The sequence below is a fragment of the Hippoglossus hippoglossus genome, chromosome 23 (genome assembly GCF_009819705.1).
Source record: "Hippoglossus hippoglossus isolate fHipHip1 chromosome 23, fHipHip1.pri, whole genome shotgun sequence".
NCBI classification, from domain to species: Eukaryota; Metazoa; Chordata; class Actinopteri; order Pleuronectiformes; family Pleuronectidae; genus Hippoglossus; species Hippoglossus hippoglossus.
The window spans coordinates 513,262-539,335 of NC_047173.1; the positions used below are offsets into that span (position 1 = coordinate 513,262).

Genomic DNA, 26,074 nt, shown 5'->3' on the forward strand with positions numbered 1-26,074 from the left:
AGTTAAATAGTTTATTTTTACAGCAACAGAGGGTGCTGCAGCTCCATGCTCACCAACAAAGTCCCACACGAACACAGTCCTCTGGAAGAGCCGGGCAGACTTGAAGCTGTGATGAAAGAACTGTTCCAGAGTAGCCACCAAGCTGTTCTCCCCACATAACAGCACTGTCAGGCTGCCCCTCTGCAAGAAGACAACCAGGAGATGAAAGGTCAACTCATAAAGCACACAGCTGAGCTGAGTGGCAGATATGGCAAATGACAGAAAATATAGACAAATAGAGACAGTAATGTCCAAAATACAGACATAAATAAATAGTATAAAATGACAGCAGTAAAAGCAGAGATACCCTTTCAGTCAAAGTATGGGTCAAAATGCTTCAATCAAATAGTGTCTTTAAGTTGAGCTAAATAAACCAATAAGATGTTTAGGAATTACTTTTAGACCAAAACCTTAGAAAACATGTTCTTTTCTTCCTAAGTGTTAATAGTCAGCACTAGCAGGTAAATGAGCAAACATAAGTAGCATAAAGGCCGATTCATGCTTCTGCGTCGAAGCTACGTCGTAGGTACGCACGTAGCCTAGGCACGGGGCCGAGCAGTCATACTTGTACTTGCTAGAATTACACCGCCGAAACACTAGTGGCAGTAGAGTTTCGATGCTAGTGTTGTGTCGTCCGGTTTCTGGTCCGCTTATTTACAAATTCTGTGGCGTCTGTTTACTTCAGAACAATGGTGAGTGTTACTAAGCGGATCGTGTTGGAGTTGGAGCTGATGGATGTTGAAGAGCAATTACTTTTTCTTAAAGAACTGCAACGAAGAACAGAAAGATGTCATCTTTGTTCGTTCGTTCAACTCAATTAAAAAAAATTACTTATTCGCGATGGTTTGGTGGATAAATATTTATTAATTGTATATGTATATATTTTGTTAATGGTTTTATGTAAATATTTATTGTATATTTATACTTGGGATTATGTGTGGGGTTCTTGGAGATGGTATGTGCCTGCTGAATTAATTGACATCGACCTGTATATAAGGCAGCCAGTCTGAGCTATGCTGTATCACATGTGCACCAGGGTGAATAAAATAGCTTCAAGCCTGAACTGAACCTGTATCGTGTGTTTTTCCTCTCTGGACGCCTCAGCCGCTCGGGCACTCTAACAGAGACTTTTTAGTCAAAGGAAAAATCAACACCAGGAGATTTGGGCATCCTGAGTTCTACAGCCACTCACACTACCAGAGATCCGGCTGGAAGCTCCGCAGGAAGAATCCCACTGGAAAGAGACAAGAGGGTCGCTCCAGAAATCCGTTGTCACAGCTAAATGTATCTGCTCGCTGTTAACCCAGAGGCTGTTCAGATATCTGCTGTTGCTGCTTTTCCTTGCTGTTTTCTATGGCTGATTTATGGTGTGTTGTGAATATGTTTTGGTAATTTGGCACGTGAAACTAGTGTTGTCTGGTTCATGGCCTCTTTGACGATTTCATGAACCACTCTCCAACCCTGTTAATGAGTTCAGAGACAGTTCCTTAACATCCCAGTGTATCAATTATTCACTAATGAGATCAGTCACTAACCTCTTTCTCTGGCTTTTGAAAGTGTTTGACAATGTTGTTCACTGCGTCACCAATGCCCTCTTGGATTTGGTCAGAAGTTGGTTCTGGAATCAGGAAAACAGCTGCATCAATTTCGAAGTTCTGAGAACATCTGAAATTTCAGTTACCAAAAAAGCTGCTGAGCTGATATTAGGCCAGAGGTGGGGACGGACAGACAAGCAGACAGACAGGACGACAGAGGAAGACAGACAGACATTTACACCTGGGGGTAATTTACTTTTAGACAGACAAAATAAATGAATAAAGAAATAGACAACAGATTCAATAATGATAAATTATGATTCAATATAATTTCATTCCTGCTTTAATTCCTAAATATAAACTATAGTTGTGTAATTGTAAATGTAATTATTAATAAGATTTTAATTAGAGTTTATCAATGCACAATTGAATGCTGATTTCATTAATTAACAACAAAGGTGGCTCATTAAGTATGTATGCTGTGATAGTATCCGTTATGTCAGAAGGGGAGAGTATTTCTTCACTGAACAAATTGCAAAGAACGACAATGAAGGCTTTTATCCACAGATGTACTGAACTCTTCTCCTGACTCGCCTTTTCCTTTCCCTTTGCAAACAGTTCTCGATGAAGCCTGACCTATTTATCAAACCATCTAGTGCATCAGGTCACAATTCAAGCCCAAAACTATTTTTACATCTTTTTTGTGTGTAGATTGGTTTTAGGTGGACATTAACTAAGAGCCTAAATATTCCTGGCTACACCACTGCATGGGTTTCACCTGAATCAATAAAATGAATCAATCCAATTTGATTTGTATAGCCCATATTCACAAATTACAATTTGTCTCAGTGGGCTTAACAAGGTGTGACATCCTCTGTCCTTAACCGTCAACAAGAGTAAGGAAAAACTTCCAAAACCCCCTGAGCCGACCAGTTCCAAGCCCTGACAGATACTGACTGTATTCTCGTCCAGACAGTGATGTCATGCCAGTGGTTTGGGATGAAGAATGCTGCAGTGGAGGCGTACGGCAGCCTCTCCCCCCATCCTCGTCTCTACTTGGCACCACCAGCTCACCAATCAGAACCCTCTCCAGGCTGCCATCATCCACACCCTTACCAAGCCATCGTCCACATGGGAACCTGGAGGGGACACAGAACATTCAATGTTTTTATTATTGTCAGCAAGTCTCATGGCAAAACCAATTCAACACTGAATGTCTCCCTCAAACGAAATTGTTTCTTTCTAAAGCCTTATATATGAAATTTCTCTGCCTCATAGAGCTCCATTGTTTCCAAAACTATTAAAACGAATCAGTGAGCCACACTGTTCCACTGGATGTTCGTCACCCTGAATCTGCACATGCGCACACACACACACACACACACACACACACACACACACACACACACACACACACACACACACACACACACACACACACACACACACACACACACACACACACACACACACACACACACACACACACACACACACACACACACACACACGATGGGAACACAATTATGCAGCATGGAAATAATGTCAACATAACATTGTATAACATTATTTAATCTGTACTTTTCTGCCATTTGTCCTCTTGCCTTTTTTACTTCACAGAGAAAGACTAAAGAATTTGTATTTTTGTTTATTAACTTCATGCTAAACTCACAGAATCCAGCCGAAATGTCATTACCGTAGGATTTTGGAATACAAGGATTTTAGAAAACATTGACTGAGAATGCATTAGAAAGAAACAATCAGATTCACAAACACCATGAGCTACAACTGATTCAGACATAAAATGAAACACAACCCTGAAACACATTGTCCATTCTTTCCAGAAATGTTTACATTTTTTTCTAAACTTATTATTATTATTATTTCTATAAGAGAAATGAGAGCTACATTAAATTAAAATGATAGGTATAAAAGAGCAGCCCGCACTTACCTGTATGTGTGTCCTGTGATCTCATTGCGCACCATGACACAGTCCACCAGCCATTTAGCTATGAGGCCAGCGTTATCATGACCCAACTGAGCTGTCGTCAGCTTTCCCAGGTTCTGACACTAAACACACACACACACACACAGAGACAGAGACAGAGAGAGAGAGGGAGAGAAATATCACATTTTCACTGTTTTCCATATAAATTCACATTAATTTGAATAATAAACTATCTGATTCCACAGACTAATTTCACGTCACAATGATAGCTCACCAACTCAGAGTGTCACCCAGAAAATATCAGGACATTTGGATATATATGGGGCAGACACCATCTCTATATTTAAGGTTGGACTTCAAACATTCCTTTTTGACAAAGCATTTAGTTAGGGTAGGCTCAGGTGAACCCTGAACCATCACTTAGTTATGCTGCGGGAATTTCCCTCATGCACTGAGAATTTCTCTCTACCCCTCTCTGTTTGTCTGCCCCCCGATTTTGTAACATCTCGACCTTACTGTAAAGTGCCCTGAGATAATGGATGTTGGGATTTGGTGCTATAAAATAATAACATAATTTGTATAGCACTTATCTAAACAAGGTTACAAAGTGCTTCACAAAAATCCATTGCAAAAAATGAATGAACTAAAATAAAAGGTAATCAATTCAGTTAAATTTTAAGCACCAAATCATATTATTATAAGGTCAAGAACATAAAATGTATAGAGAAACCCAACAGTTCCCAAATAACAATAACAAATAACATTGAACTGAATTGCCCCGTTTAATTAATCATTTTCAAGGAGGCTACCTCATACACTGCCCTGACATTTCAGTTGCAATTAATAACTCATAACATTTAGCTACATTGAATATTTCATTATTATTATTTATTTAATATTTTTTCCACTTAGTAGTAGAGTAGTATTTTATCGAAGCCCATTTCCGCCACTGTTATGAAGAAAATAAAAATCCTGTATCTCATAATTATGACTTAGTATCTCATTATTATGAGATACTATCTCACTGATAATCACATGTATTTAGTTATTAATCGATGACGGATCATGACTCCGGATGGTTCCATCAATTTAACCCTGATGTCCTGACTGTTGGCGTCACGTTAAGTCTCGTGTTGGGTGAAGCAGGGGAATGCGTGCACACAGTGTTTAAACATGTGTCTCATGAACTCAAACAAACACAAAGTAAACGTCAGTCCTGTACGTGTCCTAATAACTTGTGATCAGTGCTGGTGTTTATTGTTAAAAGGTAAAGTGAGCGCAGGTCAGAGGGGAAGTGAGGCGGAAACAGACGCCGACACATACAGGAAGACCGGACCTTTAATGAGATACTATCTCATAATTATGAGATACTAAGTCATAATTATGAGATACTAAGTCATAATTATGAGATACTATCTCATAATAATGAGATACTTAGTCATAATTATGAGATACTATCTCATAATAATGAGATACTTAGTCATAATAATGAGATACTAAGTCATAATAATGAGATACTAAGTCATATCACAGTGGCGGAAATGGGCTTCCATAGTATTTAGAGTCGAGGGTGGAACTGCATTCGAAGAAAAGGTGGTGTTCAATTCTAAAAATACTCGGCACATAACAAACCACTGATGACCTAGTCCAAGCTAAAAGCAGGTTGACTGCATGGCAACAGCACAAACAGGGAAAAGGGCAAGTGAACAAAAAGAAGTAGGTGGACAGAGGGATAAAACCTTGTAAAGCCCTATGAGACAAATTGTGATTTGTGAATATGGGCTATACAAATAAAATTTGAGTGATTGATTGATAAATAATGGGATGGAGGGAGGTGGGAAAGTCCTCTAATTAGAACAAGGCAAAGATGTGCGTGTGTGAAGCCTTACGGCAGACTGATGGAGATGGACAATAAACATGACAGTGTGGAGATCACAGAAACGAGACAAGAACTCTCTCATGCAAGCAACAAAAGAAAGTTCCCCACACAGACATGCAGTGTTAGAGAAAACTCGAACTGCACAGTGAGAGGAAGCTGAACTGATTTGTTTGTCTTTAAGAGCTACAATGTTATTATTTCCACGATGCATGCGTGTGTGGTGTGTTGAGGAATTTAGAGGCAGTACAACCCTTTTATTAAAGAATATAAATAATCACTGTCTCTGTAGTGTATTGTTAATGGATTGTTTTGGATGATACTTTTGGCCCATGTTTGGGATCTGAATTTGAGGGACCTGAATTTTATTACTACTATTTAGGCTTTTCATTTTCATTTTGTTTTGAAAGGCGAAAGTCAAACTACTGGTAAGGTGATAGCATGCATGAGAAAGGAAGTGAACAAAACCAGTGGAGCTGAGGATGAGGCCTAAGAGGCTGACACACAACTCAATGCCTGCACATCAAAACCAAGTCTGTGCTCAGCATGAGAGGCCAAAGGTCACAGTACTCACATCAAATGTCATATCCAGGAAGCTCTTGGGGATCTGCATGATACCTGAGTCCCCCAGCTCTCCTGACACACACACCCAGGGGTTGGAGGTGGTCATGGTGTTGCTCAGCTTCTTGATGGGGATAATGACGACTCGATATGGGATCACTGAAGGGACAAACATGTCAGTGCCAAAGTTAGTCCACAAAACTGAGCTGAAAAATACATTGTGCTTTTACTGATTTTAGATGCAAACTTAGAACAAACACATGGGAAAACATCAAAGATCAACATACTCAACTTATTCACATGAACATTTTTTTAAAGACAATCTTATACAGGTACGAGAGATCCATACCCTCCCACTCCTCCTATTGTCTGTAAATGGAACACCCCATCTGAGACAATAACATGTCACTCAATGTATACAGGTTTAAAGTTGGCTGGTATATCAAACCACACCATTACACAGCTGATTCCAGGATGCATAGCAATGAGGAAATGTATCCTTATTCTCATTCCGATCTCATCCATCTTGTTTGTAAAAGACCTGGAGTTGGCGAGGAGGAGAGAAGGCAGGTTGCAGCCAATCACCTTCTTGGCCAAGCGAATGATGTGCTGCAGTCTGACCCTGTCCTTGGCAGCGCACCATACAGTGATGGAGGAGGTGAGGATGGACTCGATGATGGCAGTGCAGAAGTTAACCATCTTTGGGAGGTTGAACTTTTCCGCTGCTGCAGGAAGTACATTCTCTGCTGCGCTTTTTTGATGTTCAGCTCCCATTTCAGGTCCTGGGTGATGAAGGTGCCCAGGAAGCGGTATAACCCAACATTCCCCACTGGGGAGGCAAACAGGGTGATGTCTGCTCTGAACAGCTGGAAGCCTGCCAGCTGCAGCGCAGAGTATGGTGTTGACCCACACAGCCACTTCTCCGTAAAACACAAGGCAGAAGATGAAGAAAAGTCTCTGTTTCTAGCCACCATTAACCGAAGTTCGTCCAGTTTGTATGTACCCATTGAATGAATGTTGGAGAGAAATGATGAACGACGCACGAGCACCTCAGCACCTTGGTTTCACTGAGTGAGCAAAGGGGAGCGCACCTTTGACCAGATGTCCAGTAATTCCACTGATGAACACAAAAATGATGGAAATAAGTCCACTGGAGTTGTTCCCCTGATGTTCAGGAACTACTCTCTGGTGAAAGAGCTCGGGTCTCAGGAAAAAACGGAATTAACACACACAAAAATGCCTCTATACATGCACTATATATAAATAAAAGATAAACATAGTTTGAAACAGAGTTTCAATATGATACTAACATTTTTTAAACAACATAAAGAACCTCTGTTGTTTTTTTAAAGAGTTTTATCTTGAACCATCAGTGATGTGATTTAAACCATTTTTTGTACTTTCACGCATTTTTCATGGCTTCGTGGTTTTACTAAGTCAAACACTGATGAGCCACAACATTGAAAAAGGTAACATTATATGAGATCATTGTATGTTTCATAATCTATGTTTAAAATTGAGATTGCTCAATAGATTTCAGTATTCAACATAAATACTGGAGTGAATCTGAGCCAATGTCAGAGGTGGCGAGTAGCTGAGGGAGAACTCACTGATGGTGGTGAAGACGCTGGTGAAGCAGAAGTAGTCAACGGCATTCAAAGACAGCAGGTAAAAGAGGAATTGCTCCTTCTCCTCCTCACAGCGCAGGAAGGCATAACGCTTGTACAGCTTCCTGTGGGCAAAGCACACAGAAGTCAAGTCATGCTCAAATAACGGAAAACAGAATTATCATAATGCACTCAAATGGTTTCTCAGTGCGTCTTGTATGCAGCCACATTCTTTCAGCTTTGTGAACGCAAATGCAACATGGGCAACATATGAAGGACCGCCATCTCTTACCGGCTGCAGTTTCACATTGAATGGAGAATCTTTTTATTCTACTCAGTGCCCATAGACATATTTGTATGGCCACAGTATCGAAGGAAGGAGCCAAGGTACATTTTTAGTCTCACTTCCCAGTGGAAATATTGGATTTTATTTTATATTATATTTTATAAGTGGGTAAAATCATATTCAATAGAAGAGCTGTGTGCCGCTCATTATCCCCTATGTCAACAGATAAAAAGACACCACACTCAAAGGGAGTTATGCTTAAAGCTCAACTATAAGCAAACAGCATGATCAACCTTCAGAGGAGAAACGACTGAATGGATGAGCTGACAAACTAGCTGGTTTCTCAAATTAATACTTGGTTCGATTCCCCACCTTTGATTAATCCCAACAGTTTACCCAACCCTGATTAACCCTAAACATGACCTTAATCCACAAGAATTAGAGATTTATTTCTAACTTGTGAAGAAGTTGCTGAGTTCACTATCATTTCAAATTTAGGGATGTCACACTTTTGATATAATACTGAAATTGTCTTCATTTCTGCATTGCTGTGATTGGTTTCGACTGACTAATCTTTTCAAACATGCAAGAATATTATTAGTGCAGCAACAAAACAAAGTGAGTGTGTGTGAGCTGGGTGGATCATGTGGCATGCTCACCTGGTTAAGGCTTGTCGGGACAGCAGCTGTTTGAGGTGCTGAGAGAGCAGCTTCTTTTCCAGGGACAGACGTACCCAGGCTCTGGCTCGGCCTACATCTGTCTTAATCTCTGACATCCTCTGGATATGACTGAGGAGACAGATAGAGGGATGAAAGCTCACGAGAATAGAGACACTTGAATACAATTTTTATTTTGATTCGTGATTTCCTGCTTTTCCTGATGTTGTGTCTAATCTATACTATATACTAACTGTACAGTCAACTTATTGTCAATGTAGTCAGTTCATCTTTGAGTCCAAGTGACAATTTGTGCCAAATCTGAAGAAATTCCCTCAAGCCAATCTTAAGATATCACATTCAAGAGGCCAAAAAAAGGAAACATTTGACCTTTGACCACTAAATTCTAATCAGTTCATCCTTGTGTCTAAATGAATGTTTGTGCAGGATTAATAGAAATTCTTGTATTGTTGCGTACAAGAGGTCAAAAATGGCTTTTGTGTGTTTACAGTGACCTTGACCTTTGACCACCAAATTCTAATCAGGTCATCCTTGAGTTCAGGATAATTTTTGTGTCAGATGTAATGAAATACCTTTTGAGCATTCCTGATATATCCCTCAAGGCTTTCTTGAGATATCGTGTTTGAAAGAATGGGATGGACATACATATGTATGGTCAAACGGACAACCCAACAATATTATGCCTCCGGACCCTGGCTGTTGCCGGCACAGACGCATAATAAAACATGTTGCTGGTCATTCCTGTATAACCTTGAATCCCATAAGGCCTTGAGGACCACCATTATTGTGTATGTGGTGCATTGCGACAGTTCTGCATCGGTGTCTGTGATGCTGGAAGTTGTATTGGGATTAACCAAATATATATACATTTAAAGAAACTGAGCTGCACTGAAATGCTGTTCCTGACCTGGGCACAGCAAATTACTGCAAGATGGACAAACAACAACAACAGAATTCACAGTCAAGAGAGAGAGAATCTGGGAATTCAGAGGACAGCAGCATGTACCTCATGTCCTGTAACAGAGACACACGGAGTGATGGCATTGATATGGAACAGTCAGACTTCTTCCTCTCAGGAACACGTGACACTGTTAGGAGAAATACATATTATGATGCATGTGTGACGCTGTGTTAAAGAGACAAGAACACAGTGTGTGTGTGTGTGTGTGTGTGTGTGTGTGTGTGTGTGTGTGTGTGTGTGTGTGTGTGTGTGCACTTGAACATTGTGAGGAACAACTTGAGTCATAGACATTATGGTGTGAGAAGATTTGGGCCGGTCCTCACAACTTCACAGAGCCGTTTGAGGGTTCATAACCGATTTTAGGGGTTTAGGTTAGAATTAGATTAGGTTTAGGGTAAGGGTTGAGGTAAGGCATTTAGATTTGATGTGACGTGTATGAGGTCAGGGGCTTGTTTCAGAAAGCCAGTTCTCAACTCGGAGTCAGTTGCTATGGCAATATACTCGGTGAAGTTAACCTGCTCGCTGGCAGGTTTCCATAATCCAGAGATTTTCCTGTTCTTTAGCTGGAGCCTTCAGATTGAAGGAGGTGTCAGATATAGCGTGATCTTTTCAGTCAGAAACAAAATATGCTGCAATAATTTCAGATTGACCCATCACTTACTAATAATCCACCTAATGTTCCACCAGGTGTTTTTCTATTTGTGTCTTTTGCCTTTGCATCCTTATATGATTCACATCTAAATCTGATGTTTAAAATGTCTTTACACCTTGTACAGCTGCTTCACAGGGAGCTATGTGAACACCAGGAATACATTTTACAGTTCTGGGCTACTTCGTTTCATTGTAACTTATCTTAACTCTTATCTTACAAAGATCAGTTGTGCTGTGGACATGGGTGTACTCTCTCCCTTAATGTAATGTCCAATGTCGCTTTGTGAAAAAAGGTGCTAGATTTATTATGGTACCATACAACTGTATGATTGAGTTAGCTACTGTTTAATACGTGTAAACATCAATAGGCCTCTATGTATCTTATCTTTCTGTGGCAGCTGACACGATGTCTTTGTTCTCCTGTAAGGAACATTAACGGGTGGTGTTCTTCACTAACATATTATGAAAAATCCGTGGAGTAAACAATTTAGAGCTGCATGGAGGTCTGTTATGGCAGAAGACCAGACAGATTATATCATCAGTAACTGTTCAAAGATGAAGATCACGCAGTGAAATTGTAAATTCACCAAGGACACTGGCCCACCTCATCTGAATTATGTTTTTACAACTATGTGCAGGCCACATCATAATTTTTATAATATATAAATTTAAGTCAAACACAAATTTCGAGATGCTGCTTCTAAATAATATTAAATGTGGGCAGTGTTATGAAGTCAGATATTTTTTCACTATATGTCACATTGTTGAATGTAACCACTGAATGCAATTTTTTCAGTAGGGTGAACTAAACTAATCACAATGGCAAGTAATTAAATTCTAAGCACATTCTAGGACTATTGGGTTGCATGTTTCTAAAAATGAAAAATATACAAACACACACACACACACTTGCATATATACTGTAGATACATATAGATTTAGATTGAATCTAAATAATTTGAGTAAGTGGAACACTAAGGAGAAAACTTTTTTTTTAAATCAAAACCTACACCAGTCAACCAAGAGGTCCGTTTCTTAACCCTGCTTTCTGAAACAGGACCCAGGTAAGAGGCAAGGGATTGCAATGTCAAAAAGTGTCCTCACAAACACAAATATAAAAAGTTGTTTGTGTGTTACATGATGACTCTGTGTGCTGCTCCTCCAGCTTCTCCTCTCGGGCCTGGTAGTGCAGCAGGAGGGACCAAAGGGCGGATTTCCCCTGGGAGGTTAGAGAGGTGTCCATCAGAAAAACAGAATCACAATAAACACACACAATAACAACTATTGTAGTGGTCAAAAAACAAGGTGTTATAAAAGAAGATGTATTAGGCAATGACCTCTTAGGCTCAATATCCAATGTTTATATAAATATATGAGTAACTGCAGCAGGGTTATACTGACAGCATGCATGTGTCTTCAGCTTGGCTTTATGTTAGGTTTAAGTAGAAGACAGTGGACAGAGACAGTACCATTCATTCTTCTCTCTGTGTGTTTGCACTGACCTGTTTGACCTGCAGCCCGTGACTCCAGATCCTCTCCAGCAGGTCACAGAGGCTGGCGATCAGAGTGTTCTCCTCCAGGCCAGTGATGTTGGCCTCCCCATGACCCAGCTCCACAGCTTCCCGGCCCATCTTCTCCACCAGCATTCGCTTGGTCTGAACACACGCATGCACATGTTCAGAAAATGGATTGACGGATAAGGAAATAAATACAATTCGTTTAAATTGAGAGAAAACTACATACATAAGCTACTATAGTGATAAATCTCAAGTCATTTATAAGTGTAGGAACATTGCTGGGGTTTTTTCACCTTCATACGACACTCCTTGAGTAGACCTTCCACAAACTTCCAGTTGGTCTGGGCAATGACAGCAGGAGACAGATCCGAAAGTTTGGGCAGTCGAAGATTCTTCCCCAGGCTGCGGGCCTCCTGCATGTACTTCTGATCAGCAAACATCAGAGAGCCAGTTAGTGAGCTCGATAAACACTCGGACGAATCTGAAAGCTCATCTGAGGTTGGTTTTTTTTGCATTTGAAGTAACGTGTTTATTTATATCTAATAAACACACATTAAAGACATTAAACCAAATGTTTTGACTAATCTGATTTGAACCTGCTGTGTCTCGCTTGTTTGCCTCCGTCTATCACAAACTATGCTGTGTGTTCAATCTGTGAAAAGGATTAAACCCACAGCAACAAAATTCCCTTTGTTCACATGAATTTTCACCGACACTGAGAAGCTGTGAAAATCTCAATGGAGGAGTCCCATGTGAGGTGACAGGAAATGTGATGGTATAGTGGAGGAATGAAAGCAAGGTTTTCTAAAGGTGGGTAAGAGTGTGTGTGTGTGTGTACTTGTACTTATATATTTGTGAGGACCATTTTGAGCAGAGACCCTACGGAGTGAGAACATTTTTGGAAAGTGAGGACATTTTGGCTTGTCCTCACTTTTTCAAATGGCTGTTTAAGTGTTAAGACTTGGTCTTCGGGTTAGAATTAGGTTAAGGGTTAGGCATTGAGTTGTGATGGTTAAGGTTAGAGTAAGAGGCTAGGGAATGCATTATGCCTATGGATGTCCTCACTAAGATAGAACTACAAGAATGTGTGAAACATAGATTGGCTTTTATTGTGAAGCAGCCACAGGAAAGATGAGGCACTTGTCACTGACGTGAAAGCTGACCACCAAAAAAGATAGCTTTTAAATATGTTAGAGTTTAATGGAGTAGTCAGGACCAGCCAGTGTTAGATGGACAGCTACAGTTGGGGGTGGAGGGGGGTCTGTGAAAGGCAACTCCTTCACATACCAGGCAGGATGCAGAGGCGGATTTTTTAGGCGGTTTGATAGAGAGAGGGGGCGCAATGTCCCACTCCCAAAATGCCATGGAGTTTTGCTGGACCAGACAGCCCTCAACCATCTGAGGAGGGAAACGAATGCAAACGGAACCGAACACACAGGCAGACAGGTGAGGACAGAAACGAAAGGAAATGAAAAAGAAAGCAGAGAAGGCAGCATGCACAGGAAGAAAAAAGATTAAAAAAAAATATTTAAAACTAAAAATGTAAATATAAATACCACGTGACACAGAGAAAATATATAGCTGTAGCGCAAGTGAGGTGAGTGGGCATGTAGAGGACGGGTTCTGAGGAGCTCTTCTACCTCTTTCAGGTCGTTATCAGCGTTCAGATGCTCTGTTTGTTGTATGCTGTGGTCTTTCCTTCGCTGTGCCGTCGCTGTCCTATGAAACCACCTGTAGATCAAAAATGTGCAATTTGATTATTCTTACAACTTGTTGGCCACTCAACTGAAGAAACCCCACAAACGCTGCTTCACTGTGTTCACTGGTTCACTGATTCTGATCAGAGCTTCATCAAATAGATGCCTGGTGTTATTCAAGCTGCTTTCAGACATGCAATGAACGCGCTTAGAGCCTCTGGATTTTTTGCGGACTTTCTCCGCCTGGTCCCCTAGTATAAAGTCAGCAGAAGTCCACAGAATCCGATGTGTGAACACAGTAGGGGACCCCCTGCCGGATTCACTCTGAGCGAGTGCGGGGGTTGAGGACGCTTCTAACACGCGACAGATGAAATAACAAACAACAAATATAAACAAATATTTCCAGGTTAAAAAGCGGGTCCACACCTATGAAGATGCCAAGAGAGTTTGTGGTGATAAGAGCCGAAGACATTGCCTTTGTTTTGTTAAGAAAATAACGTGATCTCCGCAGCGGAATTAATACATTACTTCCTGCCTCTGTCTGCTGAACCCAGCTGCTTGAAAGGCGCTATATAAAGTCAAGCTATTATTATTTATTATTATTATTGTGAAAGGCAAACTGTGCAGAGAATTGGGGCTGGACTTTATCAGCAGGTCATGTCTGAAAACGGCTTAACGAAGAAAGGTAGGTCGACTCACTTGCTATTGATCAGCCCAGTGTTCAGCACATCAGCTTGAAGTTTGGGGAAGAATCCCTGCTCATATTTGCCCTGACCAAACTTCATGTCCAGCAGGTGGGGGTGGATGGCTATGTGGTCAATCTTCATGAGCCGCTGCTCAATGGCCTGAGCTGCAGGGGAGACAGAATATGTTTACTGCAAAGTTCTCATGTCAAATACTTTCAGACAACACTGGGAGTAAGAATACTCAAACGTAGTTGCTTCAGTGGGGACAATATAATATCTCAATGAACATTCAGCTGTAAAAGAACACCTCAAATCTAAGGTGAAGGTTCATCGTTGTATAGAAAATTGGGCAAATTCAGTAGTTTACAAACGTTAAAAACTGGATGTCAGCCCAGCCCAAACATTTTAACAGAATGCTTGTGTCATAAACTAGAGGTGTGAAGAAAAAAAAAAAGTGTTTGTATCTATAATAAAAATAGATGGATCTCGGCCTCTGCTTGTTCATCTTTGATTATATTTGATGGATAATCTTTTCTTCCTTTCTAATGTAAATGGAAGGGTTTTAAAAGCAGTTCATGCTGCTCCAATGAGAAGACTGCATATATGGGGAGAATGTCCGACAGTTTTTCCTGGAAGATGTTCACAGTGTTGCACTTGGATTTACACAGTGCTGTCATGATTACAAAGTGTGAAAGGGTGACAAACATGAGCAGTTAGTCAACAAACAAACAAAGTGGGTTAGCAAACTTGGAAGAGGAAACAACGCAAATGGTGACATTGTTAAAAAACTCTTTCCTGTTTCTTTTTAGCAATGGTGCATGTTCCAAGATCACGAGAAACCTAATTTGTAATAAACAAGCGTTCTCCTAACCAAACAAAACAATCACAATATGCTGCCACAGCTACTTATTTTCCAAAACCTGGCCTGACTTTAAAACAGTCTCTAGACACTACGAATCAAAGAATGAGGTAGGTTGCCCTCTGCCCATGTTTCTCTCTCCTCCTCTGATCCATTCATTAGTGTCCAGAGATCCACACACTCACTCAGGCTCTGTGTCCTTCACCTGATTTATCTTCTCCTCACATGGCAGCAACATCAAACACACCACATTCTCCTCTGTTGTCTGTCAGCGACTGTGCTTGTTGTCTGAGTTAACTTGCCCTGATCCACTGATCTTGTTTTGCTGCAGCATTATTCTCCATTGGTTTAGCGAGAGGATGCCGTGGCCACAGTAGAGGGCAGGTAAAGGACAAGGCTGACTACTGTTTGGTACGGTTAAACAGGTACCTGCATACACCATCGTCTGAAAATTAAACTCATGTGTCACAGACAGACGACATGCGCAAATACACACATCCCAAAATGGAAATAAAGACAATGTAGTGAACATCTCGGGGTGGATAGATAATCTAAGATAAAACGGAAAGCAATGAGCCAAATTGAAGATTAATGCAGTAGTTGCCTGTTCTGTTCTACACAGCTAACAGCGTTGTTTTACTAATCTCTCTGACACATCAGTCCAAAGGAATTTACAGGCTGTTCCCGAATTAATGTCAGTCATGACTTTGGTATCAATCACATCTTCCCACTCTCAGAAAGGAAGCAAAACTGACAGTATTTTTACACAACAAAAATCGTGACTTTTAAATGTACCTGTGAACCTGTGAGCCAGATGAACATTGTTAAACTTCCTGACTGAACACTATTAGTAAGACGGTTTCAGTGAGTGCAACCATATATCGGCTATATCACGATACATGATATATATCTCGATATTTTTAAATCTCCTCTTGATCACTGTACAAATGTTAAATTCAACCCTTTGATGCACAATGTTCACCAGTATGATGATTCAAGTAGACCCTTCTATTTTTTTTTTATCTGCATGCAAAAAGGGGAAATCACAATCAAGTTACATTTAGCAAACTTTCTATTTTTAGACCAGGCAACTGCACTGAGAAGCTTTTAACTAATTAAAATAAATAAGGTAGCCCTTTCTACTGTGGCCTAGTTCTCAAAGACCCTTAACAAAAACAGAGCTCAAAGCAACAAAGAAGTGCATTCAACAAGAATCCTTAAGAAAGATATTTCAAAACCATATAAGTTAAAGTGCACTTTTTCTGTTTGATCATGTTTGCAACAACAGACAATTTTAAAAAATAGCATTGTGTGCAAACCACAGAGGCTGAGGTCCAGGCTGTGACTGTGAAAACCTTGCTGAACAATAACATCACAGGAGGAGAGGGAGCGATCCAAACAGACACTAAGTAAACCTCATGTACTGACCAGGTCCTTATAACTGGTGAGTGTTTATTAGATAAAGTGAGAGCAGGTCAGAGTGGAGGAAGGACACAGGAAAGTCCAGCTCGGTACAAACCATCCTTCTGATCATTGAGCAGCTGTGGACCAGAGAGGAAACTCTGTATGTTCACTGTTTGTTCCACTGTTCTTCAACAAAGTCATTTACTGGCTTCACATTAACGCTCCTCTCATCTCACTGTGTCGCCGTGTGCTAGTGGGGCCTGTGTGTTCACTCTCGCTGGAGTGAACGCCGCTCACGTTCACGGTCATCATTTGTAAGACTTATTAGTTCGGTTCAGCGTTCACAAAGAATATGAACAACACTGTCAATAACCGTCTCTGAACACTCGTAAATTAGCTTGGGCTCTTCACTTTCGCTCTCTCAATGCTCTTTTCACTCCTCTCCCGATACAAAAAATATGCATGCGCGCAGGAAAGCGATTCTGGATGGGCGGGGGAGTGTGCTGTCTGCTGTGAGAGGGGCATTAGAAGAGAGAAGCGAAACTCCAAAGAGAATTTCATGCTGCGTGACCATTCATACTCAAAAGTGACTTTTCCTACAATTGTAATAATTTTTCTACTAAAAATGAACCATAAAAAGCACACGTTTGAACTCTAACACCTCTTCCTGCAGAGCTTACCAGACTCCCTGAGGATGGAGCATCTCTGGTAGTTGGAGGATCGTAGGTTGGGAGCACGCACATTGTAGAGTCGAGCCTTGTCGATGCGCGCATCAAAGACACGAAGCAGTGGCTCTTTCTCCTCCCACTGGGACATGATCTTGTTATCAATAAAGGTGGCGAACATCTGCGTCTCAATGAAGTGGGAGAGGAAGGGGAGGTAAGGCTCAGGCTGATCTGAGAGGAATGAGGCCTGGAGCAGGGTCAAACACAAGCGAGGAGATAAACATTATACATAAAGATACAAAATGTACAGCCAGAGATGTATATAAACAGGACCCAGTCGCAAATAAAAGCAACTTCACAAAAAAGCGCCTACCACTGATCATTCACTGTGATCATCCGCTTCCTGTGTGTTGTTTAATGTAAACGACACTTTCTGCAGCTATCGTAAAAGCCTTTGAGAGTATAGAATTTGTAATAACCCATGAGCAACTGGAAAATCTTAACAGTGAAGAAGATACACTAAGACTGCAGTGCACATATATTCATAAAACATAAGGGGGGAAATGTAGTTGGCTCTTCATTTACATTATGTCCACATTAAGCCTTATGTCTTATTTTAAAAGGTACTCTGTCTGTTCCAGGTAAAAGCCTGGTATTTTCCTAAGCATGTGTAAATGTAAAAATGTGTGAAAATTTAGGGCACACATCTGCAGACCTATTTCAATTTTGCATAGTGGGTGCCCTTTCCACAAAAAACACCTTCACTGCTCTGAATGTGGGTCATCACTAATCACCCAGAAGACACCAAACATTTCAAAGTGAAACTGTTTTCAGTTGCACAAATAATGCAAATACTCCCTTACAGAATCATAAGAATCCAGATGACCATGGGTCCTCTCTTTTTGCAGAGGCACACATACATGAATCTATAAGCAAAGGCATCTCTCTTTATGACTAATGACTCAAACCTCATCATTAAACCCTTTCTGTGTTTGTTTTTTCACTCCATTACCTTATCGAAGTTGTGCATCTGCTCCCTGTTGGTGAGCCACGACTCCAGGTCTGGCGCACTCTGAATGACAAATCCTTCATAGTCAGCAAACATGGTGGTGAAGCGGCTGGCAAACACTTCCCTCAGCTGAACATTCAGCTTGGCATTCCTTAGTTCCTCCTCCTCAGCTGCCCTCTGCCTGTCAATCCCCTGAGCTTTAACGCTCGCCCTAAGAGCATCCACGCGGGCCACTGTCACCCCGGTGCGTTCCGTCAGTGCATGCAGTCTCTCCAAGGTGGCATTCCCCTGCAGCAGCTCCAGCATAGTGAGCTCCTCCCCTGCCAGGTTGCCATTACGCCCGTCGTCCTCCAGTTGTTGAAGGGTGACAGTCTTGCACTCCCTTCTGGATGTGGAGGGGTTTCTGGGGGAACTGGTACGGGTTCTTGGCGGGGCCCCTATGTTGGCAGAAATTCCAAAGCTCAGCAGAACCTCACTGAGCTCCTGGATTAACTCAGTCTTGTTGGGGAACTGGGGTAAATCCTCTGGAAGCTCGATGTAGTGGTTGTCAATGTCCACAAAACACAAGTTGGCCTGGGAGAGGGAAAGATATTCATATTTCAATATATATGTGATACACACTTCTGATAATGCAAAAACAAAAACAAAATTATTGTGTGTGTGTAGATATAGTCATTGGAAAGTTCAACAGCGAGATCAGTGTGCAACTGGAGCCCATCTCGTTCTCGGTACAGCCTGCGACCTGTAGATAGTTTTAACTTCAGTTTAAGACACGCAAGTAACACAAGTGTGGCGTTTTTTAAGTGAAATATTCAGCCAGAATATACTTAGTTAGTGCGACTGTACAAAAGTCTGACTGCGTTGCTTCTCCCCATAACGACCGTCTGGTATGAATCACATTGTGATGCATTTATGCAATATTTATTATTATTTATTATGATTAACTGGTGCTGCTATCATTAATAACCACATTACATCTATAAATATCATTCATACCATTTTTATCATAACAAGTCGCACAGAGGATAAATAATAATAATATTTTTTATAAAAGATCTCTATGTTGGTGTTTTGCTGCTCTGCTGCATTGCATAGCTGTGTGCAGTTTTTAGGTAAGCTACAATGGGCCAAAATTGTCGGGGTACACATGACGGAGTGTCTTTTTGCTTCTCCCTCTCTTCCACACATTAATGTCTAAATAATAAATACACGTTACTGACATAACTTCTTTCGCGGAGTCCTTGTTCTTTATTGTTGGAGAGCTAGAGTTGTGGCTGCAACCACATCGTGGATCATGGTGGCAGCTGATTGTGGATCATAGGATTACAACTAGGTTGCTTAGATATACAACATACCTGCCCACATATACTATTATTGATGGCAATACTGCTATCAATACAACTGTTATTGCTGCTCTGCCTTCTTCTCTCTCTCTCAGACAATATTGAAAGAACCTGCCAATACTTTAAAGATTAATACACACTGTCTTTTCTCAAAAATGTTTTAAATATTCGTATTTTGTTGATGTGCTCCGTTACACTCAACAATTATTGCACTTCAGTCGGTCCAGGGAGTGGGATCCCTAACTTGCAGAGGATGTTGCACCTTGTTTAGCCCGGTGAATCAAATTGTGATTTGTGAATATGGGCTATCCAAATAACATTTGATTGATTGGTACATGCTCCTTCACTCTATCGATTAAGTTGTTACCATCCACGCAGACAATCAGACCTCATAGTTTCAGCTACAGTAGAGCATGTGGCATGCAATACAATTCTCTCTCAGACAAGAACGTGTCTTTCACTCTTTAGTCTGTTTACCTGTCAGAATTGGTTGTACGTGAGCGCGACGTACGTGCACATGCACCCCTGCTACCGCTATAGATAGAATGAATTCTGTGGGAAACACTGAAACCCACGTCATATCCCTTGACCAAGTCGTAATCCATCCAGTAATTTTTGTGCAATCCTGCTAACCCACAGATAGACGGACAAACAAATGAAAACATGAGCTCCATGCCTGGAGTAATTCAAAACAAGGAGGTTGGCTGCATACCTCCTGAGGAAGTTCCAGTGTGGAGCGGTCTGTGCATTCTTTTGACTGCAGGCCCATTAGGTAGGGAACAGGAGCATCCAGGAAGTGGAGGAGGGAGGCTGGCAGGATAGGAACATAGACATGCTGCCACTGAAACGGAAACAGCAGGGTAGTGATGCCCTCTGCTACTGTCATCAACCGCTGGTAGTCTGAGAGGGAGACAAAATTATGATGAGGGAACAGATCTTAAATAACAATCTAGAATTTCTGCAGTTTTATCTTATTAAAACTATATAATGTGATCGGAGGAAGAAACACTTTATCACTGAGTTGCAGCCTGAGGAGTTCTTTATCATTATTATTAGTAGTTTTCTACTTGAAACTAGTTGACCTACTGTTACAATTTTAAGCAGCTACATTACTTAACTGATTTTGACTAAACAGGGGTTAATGTTGCAGGTTTTTTTGTAAATGTGAAAAAAACAAAATCTGTGTTAATTTTATATTTACCAAAGATGTAAGGGCAGAAAACTTTTATCTAAAAATAAAAAATGTAATTTAGCATCTTATCTTTATGTTTAAATTCAAAAATACAAAAATGTTTTAGTTTACTTTGCTACCCTGTCTGTGGCTCTTAGTCCACCCGCTTCTTCTGAATCTTTGAAAAAAAACCTGCCCTTTATTTAATCGGGTCCAATACGTCATGGTCTGCACCTTGGTCGCCCTCTCTCCTCTCTGTGTGTGTGTGTGTGTGTGTGTGTGTGTGTGTGTGTGTGTGTGTGTGTGTGTGTGTGTGTGTGTGTGTGTGTGTGTGTGTGTGTGTGTGTGTGTGTGTGTGTGTGTGTGTGTGTGTGTGTGTTTTGAATGAGCGTGATTGGTGGACATGCCTTCTAAGCATAGAGAACCTATAGTGACCTGGAGGTAACTTGAGAGGCATTCTCTAGAGCAGGTGTTTGGTTTGTCCCTTCTGGGCTCCTGCAGAAACACAGCGGACTCTGTGTAAGAGGACCTGTCCCCATGGATGCATCACAAGACCGATGCTGGACTGAAAATGGCACCTGTTCAGTTCAAGCTTTATTTTAGCCTAAAATCACATTAGATCCTCTATACATCATAACCAGCCAAAAACACTGTTATATGATGTATAACTCGATCCTTAAATTATTACTATTACTCAAATTTACATAGCCTATAATTACTTATGTTTTGATTTTGAAAAGCATATTCATAAGGAACCTCTTTTTTAAGTCATACAATGCAATAGTTATTCATGATTTCCTGTATTCCGCACTTCAATCTTTTCTTTTTTACTGTTCTTCACAGCTTTGTTCTTCATTCATGATTGGAACTGAGGCATAGGTTGAGCACAAGTAGAAATTCTGAAAATCTGAAGCTTCTTTATTTCCACTTTCCACCAAATTAGAATCAACTATCACAAGCTTTCCTTCAGTCCAACACTTAACAGTCTTATGAGGCAAATTGTGATTTGTGAATATGGGCATTCATTGATTGAACACTAAAAAACAATGCATAAAATCTGAAGGCGAAGCTTCCTTATTTGTGACTTTTTCTACCTTCTAATTTCGCAAATCTGTTTGTGGAATGCACAACTTGCCACCATTCATCTTATCGCCTTCACACCATAATGTGTATTATTAAGGGCCCAAGAAAGTGCTGTGTCAAATTTGGTGTGATTTGGTCACGCAATTCGTTCAATATTAATACAAATTTAATAAACAGTCAAATAGTGCCTTGCAGACAGTGGGGGCAGGGAAACCGGGAGAGTGGAACATGTCTTCTTCTGCATCCTCTGATAAATTACAGTGCAGGGAAAGATAACACCAGTTCAGTAATCATTCAAACTTATATATAAACAACATACATGAACGGTAATAAAGCAATATATTTATGTCATGATGAGAAACATTGACCATAACATCTATTTGAAGATAAACCAGGCTGAATACAGTTTTCTAACATCACTCTGCACCATAGACTAGATATAAAAAGGCCCACACCTGCGTCCAGCACACAAACAATTAAAAGTGACAGGATATTGTAGATTTGTTTGAGAAGGACTCACTAATGACAAGGAATAATTCTGAAGTAGACTACCTTAGAACAAAAATGTTTTAATAACAAGTAGGTTTTTAAATATAACTTAAGAAATGTTTTTTTTTTTTTTTAAAGAAGTGAAATTAATTCACACAGAAAAAGACACAAAAAACTATTGAATGTGACGCAAAACTACAAAAGCATTATATTATGATGTGTGAAAAAGAAGGTTTCTTTCACCTTCAAATATTCAATATTACCCTTATTGTTGCATAACATACAGCATTAGCTTTAATCTAGCAAGGAGTGCTCATACATAGCCTTGATGTTACCCTGAAATAAGTTTTACAAAGATTAAAAACCCGTGGCTGAAAAATATTCAATACCAAGAGTAACAACTATGTTTATAAATCCGTGTATCATTCGTTCTTTTCATATTCAACTAGAAAACCAAAATCAGAAAATTTAACAAGTCATTATTTCATTATTCGTTTTTGAATCTGATACCAAATAACGCTTTCTTTTTCGTAGTTTGGATTTTTTGCTCAGATCTAAAATAGTAACTGAAAAAAACGGTCAGGGGCCAGACTTGATTTTGATATTTAATTTAAATGATTTCTGTGACCCAGAAGTCTGATTCCTCAGATCAATAAGTCATAAGTGAAACGTTGTTAAAACCCAAACGCCTCTTCTTTCCCACCGTAGTAAGGTAAACAACGGGCTACAGGCCAGTTTTCATCAATATGAGTCGTCCTCCGAGCTGGACACAGAACATTGGTCTCTATGTACAGCTGGCTGTGAGACGAGTGCGCAGGGACCGTCTACAAAGTGCAAAACCGAAAAAAGATGTTACAAAAATAGTCAATAACTTCACTCTAATATTGTGTATTCTCAACAAAATCACATTACACATCTAGGCTCCAGATACACAGTATTAGAGTGAAGTTATTGAATAATTTTCACAAATTCTTTTTTCCAAAACTGTGCAAAATCACATTTTTCCAAACTAAGTATAACCAGCAGGAGACACTGGGTGTGTGACTTGATTTTGGTGAGAATACACTACTACTACTACTACACTAAATGTCCTCTGTGATCCTCCTCTGAGCAGCCATCACGTTCCCAGGCACACGTCGGAAACGCACACACAGCTCTCGCCCACGGACAAGTGCGGGTTGCACGTTAGCGTCGCTACATCCGCTAGCATCGCTACTTCTGTTAGTGTACTTTTAGGCTTAAAACCTGGTGTAAATGATGCGGTTTCGAGTCGAATATGAATGTCGGGACTTATGGACACTTGGATGACACCACACAAGCAGTATGGAGGCATGTTGTGTTTTTTTCTGTTGTTTTATAATGTTTAAAAAAATGTATCACCGGTTACACTGTTTACCCAAGAGACTTAAAAGTGTTTAATGGACTCAAACAGTTCACCCACCCCTCCATTGGCATAGTGGTGAATAGATAATGAGTGAATTTTCATTTTTCCGTGAACTATCCCTTTAAATGTATTCCTGGGGCTAGAGCGGTAACCAGTGATGACATGTACAGCCGCATGTCGTCCTTTCACCACTGGTTGCCGAGGTTGTGTTCAGACAACAATGTTGGCTTTGTAGATAACTGGTACATTGTGGGGGGAAAACCTGGTCTGATTAGTAGAGACAGCATTCATCCAATTTTGGATGGAGCGGCTCTCATAAATATGACAACGTTTTTGAAACCAGGAGGCAGAGTTGCAGTCAAGCTTCTCTGCACTTCTATTAGGGCAGTCACACCCCCCCCCCAATACCCTATAGAAACTTGGTCGACCTTCTGACCACCTAGATTAAATAAATCAAAAGTAAACAGGAGAGGAGTGATAGATACAAGCCTAATAAAAAAATAATACAGCCACTGTATCGGAACCAAAAACGCAGATCAAAAACTCTACTTGTCAATGACCTGATTACTGCTCATCAATTATATTTATCTGTGTAACCAAAACCTGCCTGCAAAAAGATGAGTATGGGGTTTTAAATGAAGCAACGCCCCTCACCCATGTGGATACTCATATTCCTCGAAGCACAGGCAGAGGTAGAGGGGCCGCAGCTATTTTTAATTTGATTTATCAATTAACCCCTCGACCTAAAGGTTTATTTAGCACATTTGAAAGTCTAATCCTAAACCATGTACATAAAAGATTGAGATACAAAAAATGTTTTTATCTGAAATCTGCGTATTTTTTATCTGAGCTAATTCTTATCACAGATAGTTATTATAGTATTTTTTCAACATTCATGTAGATCTTACTAATGACAGCCTTAGATCTGCATTTGATCCACTTATAAATTGCTTTTATTCAACATGTAAAAAACACACTGTTCTAATCACACTCTTGATCTTGCTCTACAGATGGCATAGAAATTGAACATTTTATATGTCCATAAAACCCTCTTCTGTCTGACCAATTTTTTATTACAGGCAGAGCCCGCAGCAAGGACCCTGTTGAAAATTTTTCTTCCATCTTACTAATAAATCGCATATTTGGTGGCTTGACTTTTGATGAAACTTTGCACAAAATTCAGATGTATGAAATATGTACATGTTAAATGGTTTTCTCGCACTTGAGAAACATCTTGATAACGCCCCGTAAAGTAGAGATCCTACGTGTGTGTGTGTGTGTACATTGGTGCGTGGACTATGTCTTTAAGTGTAAGTTTAAATTTGCTTTATCTCTCAAGTCTGAACAGGTTCAGAATTTATCCCCAAACACACATTGAGCCTCAGTCATCAAGCGTTCTACCGAGGAAAGTTCTACTTAAAACCCACTTATGCGTTTTTTTTTATTTTTCCGACATTCCCCAATATTTTCTTATCTGGGATTTATTCTTATATAAGACCAGAATCTACACACACTGAAGAGCCTTCCTAAGCATATTTGACTACTGACAAGCTTGTGTAAAATAATCTGTTATGGTGTTAGGTTCATTACAGACTGATAAAAGCAAACAGCTGACACTAGGTGATCATCTTCAGCAGCACAATGGTAACGTTTTGGCTTCATACAAGAGTCAAAAAATGACTGTATTGAAATCAAAATGAAAGAAGCTTAGAGAAGCACCTTATCCCATGATCAAATAAACAACGCAGGAAATCCGGCTAAATAACATCAACAAAAATATGACGTGGTGGAAAACACATTGAGGTGTATAAAAATAATTAAACCACCATAATATGTGATTAGTTTTATCTTTAAAATGACATCCATGCTTTGGTGCATATTTGAATTTTTGCAAACTTGTCTGTTGTTAAATGTTCCATGGTTTTACAGCTACAGCTTTTAGTCAAAATGTTCCATCCAATTGTATCCTGTTAATTCTGAAATATATCTCTGTATATCTCTGATTCTGAGATGAGAGATGGCTCAAGAAATGCAACCACACGGTGCGCAATGCAGCCACAGACCTTGGTGCATTGCGCACCAAGCCGACCCAAACCCGACAGGCATTAGGTTTTTAGTGGGCGACCCCCACCCAGGTCCAATGCAGTTAATGTAGCTGCACTGAGTTTGTGTTACTGACACAAATAGTTATTTCTTGTTTTCCCACGTTACAGACTTGGGCAGAAAAGAAAAATCAACCTAGTCAACGTGACCATCCCAAACCTGAATCTGCAGTGTTGTGTTTCCAATGATGCACTGGTCCATATCATTTAGTTCTGCCCACTCTCTTTTTCCTTTCCCCCTCCAGATACAGATTTCACTAAATATGTAACTGCATTCCATTTTTGTGTTATTCTATTTCCACTGCTGACACTACGAAATATAACTGCTTTTTTATGGTTTGAGTCCAGTGTGCTACCTTTTCTTGACTTCGGATTCCTGTGTCACTCAGTCAGCTACAATGTGGCGATTTAAGGGAACAATATACTTTTTGTCATATACTTTTGGACAAATAGTCTACCAGTGGTAATAATAATAATTATCACTCTGCAGGAGCATGATGTGAGGCGTGTGCTCAGAGCCGTGA

At 40.3% G+C, this 26,074-nt stretch overlaps 1 protein-coding gene across 5 annotated transcripts in view; it reads right to left on the reverse strand.

Annotated features, from left to right (window-relative positions):
- dennd5b (DENN/MADD domain containing 5B) overlaps positions 1–26,074 on the reverse strand; it is a 56,453-nt gene that overhangs the window by 2,613 nt on the left and 27,766 nt on the right. For 2 of the 5 annotated variants that reach the window (XM_034578995.1, XM_034578996.1), the window contains 17 exons: positions 20,034–20,221; positions 17,982–18,551; positions 16,985–17,216; positions 14,055–14,205; positions 13,299–13,389; positions 12,946–13,056; positions 11,952–12,083; positions 11,644–11,796; positions 11,279–11,360; positions 9,536–9,617; positions 8,512–8,640; positions 7,570–7,691; positions 5,973–6,118; positions 3,526–3,644; positions 2,532–2,713; positions 1,575–1,657; positions 54–180 (listed from right to left, as the gene is read on the reverse strand). In XM_034578995.1, the coding sequence (XP_034434886.1) occupies positions 54–180; positions 1,575–1,657; positions 2,532–2,713; positions 3,526–3,644; positions 5,973–6,118; positions 7,570–7,691; positions 8,512–8,640; positions 9,536–9,617; positions 11,279–11,360; positions 11,644–11,796; positions 11,952–12,083; positions 12,946–13,056; positions 13,299–13,389; positions 14,055–14,205; positions 16,985–17,216; positions 17,982–18,551; positions 20,034–20,221 (2,700 nt within the window). Of the gene's footprint in view, positions 1–53; positions 181–1,574; positions 1,658–2,531; positions 2,714–3,525; positions 3,645–5,972; positions 6,119–7,247; positions 7,379–7,485; positions 7,692–8,511; positions 8,641–9,535; positions 9,618–11,278; positions 11,361–11,643; positions 11,797–11,951; positions 12,084–12,945; positions 13,057–13,298; positions 13,390–14,054; positions 14,206–16,984; positions 17,217–17,981; positions 18,552–20,033; positions 20,222–26,074 lie in introns of those variants that run through there. The other 3 variants (XM_034578997.1, XM_034578998.1, XM_034578999.1) reach the window with 2 other exon arrangements.